The following is a 6,488-nucleotide window of genomic DNA, read 5'->3' as shown; positions in this document are numbered from 1 at the left end:
GACTTTCTGCCCATTCCCAACACACCACCTAGACCCCGTCTCAATTATATCCCTTGCTGCCAAAATACTCCTCCACGCATAGGAGGGTTTTCTTCCTACTTGAGCCTCTAAGAATGATCCCTGTGCAAAATACTTGGCTTTATACACTCTATGAACTAATGAGTTTGGATGCTCCAAGATTCTCCAACATTGCTTCGCTAAAAGAGCTAAATTGAAAGCCTTAAGATCCCTAAACCCCATACCACCTTCGGCCTTTGGTTTGCATAATTTCTCCCAAGAAACCCATGCCAATCTCCTTTCCTTTTCTTTTTGTCCCCACCAAAAATTTCCCATCATCGAGTTTAACTCTTTACATAAGGAGTCTGGGAGCTTAAAAACACTCATAGTGTAAGTAGGGGTGGCTTGAGCGACGGCCTTAATGAGAATTTCTCTACCCCCATTAGATAAAAGCTTACCTTTCCACCCCGCAATCCTTCTACCCACCTGGTCTTTTATCCGATGAAAAGCCATTCTCTTTCCCCTCCCCACTAGTGGTGGCAACCCCAAATATTTCTCATGGTGTCGGATTATCTCAGCCCCTAACCTTTGCTTGACTTGGTTTTGTACTTCTTGACTCGTGGTCCTGCTAAAATATAAGGCTGTTTTCTCCTTATTAATTTTTTGACCTGAGACCCGTTCGTAGTCCTCCAACACCTTCAATACCCTTTCACACTCCAATATTGATGCTCTACAAAAAATAATACTATCGTCAGCAAATAGCAAGTGAGAGACCCTAGGAGCTCCTCTACTTACTGCCACTCCTTTAATGTGACCTTCTTCCTCTTCCTTCTTCAACATTGCCGACAAACCTTCTGCACACAGGAGGAATAAATATGGAGAGATTGGGTCTCCTTGCCGGAGGCCTCTTGAAGGAACAATCTTCCCTTTGGGCACCCCATTAATCAGGACCGAGTAGGAGACCGTACTTACACACATCAACATAAGAGCAATCCATTTATCATGAAACCCCATCTTCCTCATAATAGCTTCCAAGTAGGGCCATTCAATGCGATCGTATGCCTTGCTCATATCAAGCATTACTGCCATGAGAGCTTCCTTACCCCTCCTCTTCTGATCAATGCAATGCATCGTCTCAAAAGCGACTAGCACATTGTCTATTATGGATCTACCCGGCACAAACGCACTTTGTGATTCATCAATAACCTCCTTCAGAATTTTTTTCAGCCTATTCGCAAGCACCTTAGAGATAATTTTATACACTACATTGCACAGGCTTATAGGTCTGAATTCTGTGATTTTCTGGGGAGAAGCTACCTTAGGAATTAGACAGATAAAAGTCTCATTAATTATGTCAAGCATCCTACTTAATTTAGAATTTCCAAAGCACAATTTACTACATCAGTTCCTACTATATCCCAATATTGTTGATAAAATATGGGTGACATACCATCAGGCCCCGGGGCTTTCGTGGGATGCATTTGCTGAAGAGCTTGCCGTATCTCCTCTGCCTTAAACTCTGCTACCAGCTCCTCGTTCATTTCCTGAGAGACTCTCTTAGCTATTGCACTCAGACTAACATCAAAATTTGAGGGGTTGTCCGATCTAAATATCTTCGTGAAATAATCTAAGATTATATTTTCAATGCCCTCCTGGTCATCGGTCCAAACCCCCTGATGATTCTGCAACCCATCAATTCTATTTTTCCTTCTTCGTTGACTAGCTGTGGCATGAAAGAACCTCGTGTTTTGGTCACCCCACTTTAGCCATAGCGCCCTAGACCTCTGTTTCCACATAATCTCTTCCCGAAGTTGAATCTCATTGATCTCCTTTTTCACCTCCTGAATTTCCTTTGCTTTATCCATCAACCCATCTGTGACTTCCAAATGTTGAAGGTAACTTTTTTTCTGCCTTAGGGTATTATTAACATTTCCAAACACCTTCCAATTCCACTCCCGCAACTGTTCTTGGCAATGCTTTATGCGATCCATATTGTGAACCCCGTGCTACACCTCAATGGATCCCAAGCATCCTTTATAATCTCTCTTCATCCGGTCTCCCTTGTCCACATGGCCTCAAAGAAGAACCTCTTCCTAGTTGGCTTGCAAGACTTTCTACGACGAAGGAAGAGTGAGAGCAAACAGTGGTCAGAGACTGACATAGACACGTGGTGCACACTAGCATCTGGAAAAATGTTAATCCAGCTCTCACTTGCCACCATCCGATCCAATCTAAGCTTAGTCCTCTACTCCCCTCCCCTGCCATTACACCAAGTGTGCCTTTGCCCGACAAACCCCAAGTCAACAAGCCCACAACGACTTAGACACTCTCTAAACTCCTTCATCTGCCCCGCATCCCTCTCCAGTCCCCCTAATTTTTCATCTGAGTGGGAGATTTCGTTAAAATCACCGAACACAACCCATGGTAAGGGGCTTTGCACCTTTAACATTCATTAGTTCCCATGAAATGTACCTTTTAGCTGCGTCGGGTTGCCCATAAAAACCCGTTGCTCGCCACGGGGTTGAAGCAGAGCCATCGTAAATCTCGACATCAATATGAGAGTTAGAGCAACTCTTGAAACGAACATCGGTGCCTTCTTTCCACAGCAGCGCTAAACCCCCACTTCGACCATCACTAGGAACCGTAATCCCCTGCGAATACTCCAACTTATTTTGAATTCCCTTCATTCGATTTATTCCGGCTTTCGTCTCCGACAGAAAAACCAAAATAGGATCTTTTGCTCTTACCTTGTCGGCGAGTGTCCGAACTGCCAAGGACGATCCCATTCCTTAACAGTTCCAGGCTAACAAACTCATTTGGCTCGGCGGTGCTGCACAGCAGCCACCGCCAACCTTTTTTTTTTCTTCATTTAGTTCGTGAACTCCTTTGTTTCCTTTTCTACGCTTTAAACCTCCAGAGTTTGGGTCAAGCTCCTGAAGTGGAATTGGGCCATCTCTCTTACCTTTGGTTGGGCTTCCAGTACCTTGAGAAGCCTGCTTATTATTTTCTCTAGCCAACCTCTTCCAGTGCCTGCTTGTTGGGCTTAGCACTTCAGATGTCCAACCCTTTTTGTCATCAAAACTAAAGCTAATGGGCCTACCACTGGGTTTTTTGCCTCGGGCCCATCTTCCTTCATCTTTACTTCTAGACTTGGTCCTAAATTTCTTTCAGTCAAAACTTCAGGCCCCTGACACCCATCTTTTACCCACTGCATTTCTTCCCCCATACCTGGTTTGACACCTGACTTTTTTCCACCAAATCTTCTAAAATCAGTTACCTTCTCCTCTATCTTTCCTTCCATCCTTTTGACATTACCTTCCTCAAGTAAAGTTTCTGACACTAGCTTAGGAGTGGTTACTGCACCCACGTCTCGTGTAGTACAGCTGGCCACCTGGATTGATGTGTCAGGCGCGTGACTGTTTCCTCCCTCCGTTCTTTCCTTCGTCGAATGTCTATGCTCCGTCGTGGTGGACGGAATTCCCACCTCTAAATTCGAACTCTCCCCCATGTCTCTTCTTGCCCCCTGAGCTAACACTTCCTGTCGTCCTCGTCGCATTGGCTCCCCCCCTTAACCAAGCGCCATACTGAAGCTGGCTTTCCCCTTCCTTGTTGCTTTCTGGTTGTCCTTCCTGGCACTCTTTTAGGGAATGATCCAGGAGTCCACACCGGTAACAAAAATTGGGTAATCTCTCATACATAAAATTAACCCATTTAGAATCACCCCCTTCAGTAGAGATTTTCTTCCCTCGCACTAGTCTCTTGGTTACATCCATTCGCACTCTGACTCGAAGGCACTTACTCCATTGCACTCCAGCCTCATTCACATCCACATCTAGCACCGAACCAAGGCACGACCCAATAGCCCATCCTGTCTCTTTTGTCCTGCTGTTCAATGGAAGATTGTAGATCTGGACCCAGAACGGGGCCCATTTCATTTCGATTTCCTTCGGTGTCAGCTCTCCTTCATATTCTTGGATGAGGATTAGTTGTTTCTCATAACTCCAAGGGCACATATCCAACACTTTCTTTTTATCCTTCTCATCTCCAAACTCCACTAGATTCAGATCCTCCTCTATTTCCGAAATCTGAACCCCTTTGTTAGGCTTCCACAACATTCTTAGGTTCTTTCTCAATGCGTCCACGTTAATGCTCCTTTGAGATAGTATCTTCATCATAGCACAGTACTTTCCCACTTTTCTTGCAGCTCTTGTGCTTCCGCTATCAAGTTCAATTCCGGTGTCTTCTTCCTCCGTAAAAGTTAATTTCTTCCACAACTCCTCTAACTCCTCAGCCATAGTTGATGAGTCCACCAAAAGACTACCTATGTAGTGCTTTTAGGCGACCCACACACGACTACACCAGAGGAACCACAAATCTATCACTGCCTCACCCAGGGGAGGTCACTCCACCTCTTGCAAGAATCTGCAAGACTCCTACTTGCTACCACGCGCCTAAGCACGAGAGCACTGGATGATCAATTATTAAGTAGGGAAGAGAGAGTTAAACAAAATTAACTTAGATTGACTTAATACACAAGTAACGTGATATGTAATACACACTAAGGCAACACATTCATAGTCCAAATCCAAATATTACAACTCAGGTGGTCACATGGGAGCGCCTTCTAAACACCAATAGCCAATGAAACACTTTGTGCTCTAATTACCTAAAGTCATTAGCTTAACACTGACTATCCCAATTATATATACAAATAATTAATGTCCCCATAACCATAAGATACACTTGCCTCGTGCTTCTCATTTTTATTATTTTCAATTATAATATTCTATACATGACATCTGAATGAGAGTATGAGACGATGTTATCTTCAATTTTTTTCACCAAAAATTTTCAAAACAACATTAACTATATATAATGAACAATAATATAATCAAATATAAGACATTTCCATCTCAATGGCAGTGTCATCTCCTAAAACAACATGGATTTTTGACTTTATTTTGCTAATTATTTGGCATGAACCTTCTTTTTTTTTTTTTTTGGTGGAGTTTCCAAATATTTGACAAGTTCAAACTTCAATGTCGAAGACTAGGTATTTAACTAATGAATAAATATTATTATTATTATAGCTACTGGTATATTTCTTAGATGCTCTCTTACTCTCTTTACTTCATCTTTTCCATGCAGCTTCTTCGAGACTTCCAAGAAATATTTAGGCTCATTTGTTTCTTTCCTGCTAATTAATTCAGCTTTCCAGTTCGTCAATCTCATATATATGTCATTGAATTGCTACGAATGGAGATATTCAAATGGAAGATTCTGTGCATGAAAGTCAAGAAAACACATCCGCTCGTATCATAAATGTAATTGATTGAAAGTGAAAATTTAACAGGATCTTGTTAATTCAAAGAAAAACCCTACTTATACATTGAGGGTCTAGTTAATGTATGACATTAGAGTTTATTAATTATTAATTATAAGAAATTTTCTTAATGAAAAATTGAAAAAATTATAAAAAAAAGTTAGTCATCTTTTTATTTTATGATAAACAAACTTCCTAAAATGATTTATTAATTGAATTCCCTAAAAGCATAAATTATTAAAGTTCATATATACCATAATGCAAGCGTTATCCGGAATAATTGGGCGTACTATTAGTGATTGTGTTAATGGTTGAGATTAAGGTTTAACAAGAGTTTTGTAACTTAATTAGCATTTTTTTTAATGTTTCGAATGGAGATACCAAAAATTCAAACCTTCGTTATAACTACTCAATTGTCAAAGGTTTAAAAAAAAATAATTTGAGATTAGAATTCCAATTTATTTTTGTTATAAGTCTAGTTAAAGTCAGTCAAAATGATTGATACGTACATAATATATCATCTTCGAGATTTTTAGGTTAATTTTAATCCTAATTATGCGGGTGTCTGAACGTGCATCTTGTAGAAACTTTGTTTTTATGATGGTTGACTGGCTCTTGGTCTATTATTTTCAATCAGAGTTTTAAGTCTATGTTGGTTTCTCCTAGCCATGAAGCTGCATTTTCCACATCGGTGTGGAATTTTCATCTCTGTTGATACAAAAGCATATCTCCAGGTGTATGTGTTTCCTTTTGTCGAAAATGTACAAAAACAAGAATAAATTTGATACATTCTCTCTTAAAAAGTTCCTTAGGAGGACTAGGATCAGTACTTGTGGAACACTATTCATTAGCCTAACAATTTTAGAATCTGCAGTTCTCGTCTTTGCCACACATCTATCTACGAGCGAAAGCAGAAAGCTAATGTAGTTTTGCTCCCGTATTTTTGGTTTGTTCAATTTGCATTGTTTCATCGTCGGGTTTTTTTTGGAATGCATAAAGCTACAATAGATCTACTACATTATTATTATTATTATTATTATTATTATTATTATTTTTGTGTTCATACTACATTATTTTTGGTTTGTTTAATTTGCATTGTTTTACATTAACACAACAAATTGATACAATATTTTCACAATTGAGGTGTTCATTCTTTATAGGTCAAAAT

The 6,488-nt window shown here is 40.2% G+C and overlaps 1 protein-coding gene across 1 annotated transcript; it reads right to left on the bottom strand.

Moving 5' to 3' along the window:
- Positions 1 to 3,449: 3,449 nt before the first annotated feature.
- On the bottom strand, positions 3,450 to 4,292 carry LOC142605870 (uncharacterized). Its single transcript, XM_075777297.1, has one exon. It carries the CDS (start codon positions 4,290 to 4,292, stop codon positions 3,450 to 3,452), a length of 843 nt encoding a protein of 280 aa, XP_075633412.1.
- Positions 4,293 to 6,488: the final 2,196 nt, after the last annotated feature.

This window comes from Castanea sativa, chromosome 8, assembly GCF_040712315.1.
Source record: "Castanea sativa cultivar Marrone di Chiusa Pesio chromosome 8, ASM4071231v1".
NCBI lineage: Eukaryota > Viridiplantae > Streptophyta > Magnoliopsida > Fagales > Fagaceae > Castanea > Castanea sativa.
Note: the sequence above shows the minus strand (reverse complement) of the source record. Positions and strands in the feature narration are given on the sequence as shown.

Coding starts and splice junctions, on each gene's coding strand:
- LOC142605870 (XM_075777297.1), bottom strand. CDS start 4,292: ATGGCTGAGGAGTTAGAGGAGTTGTGGAAGAAATTAACTTTTACGGAG.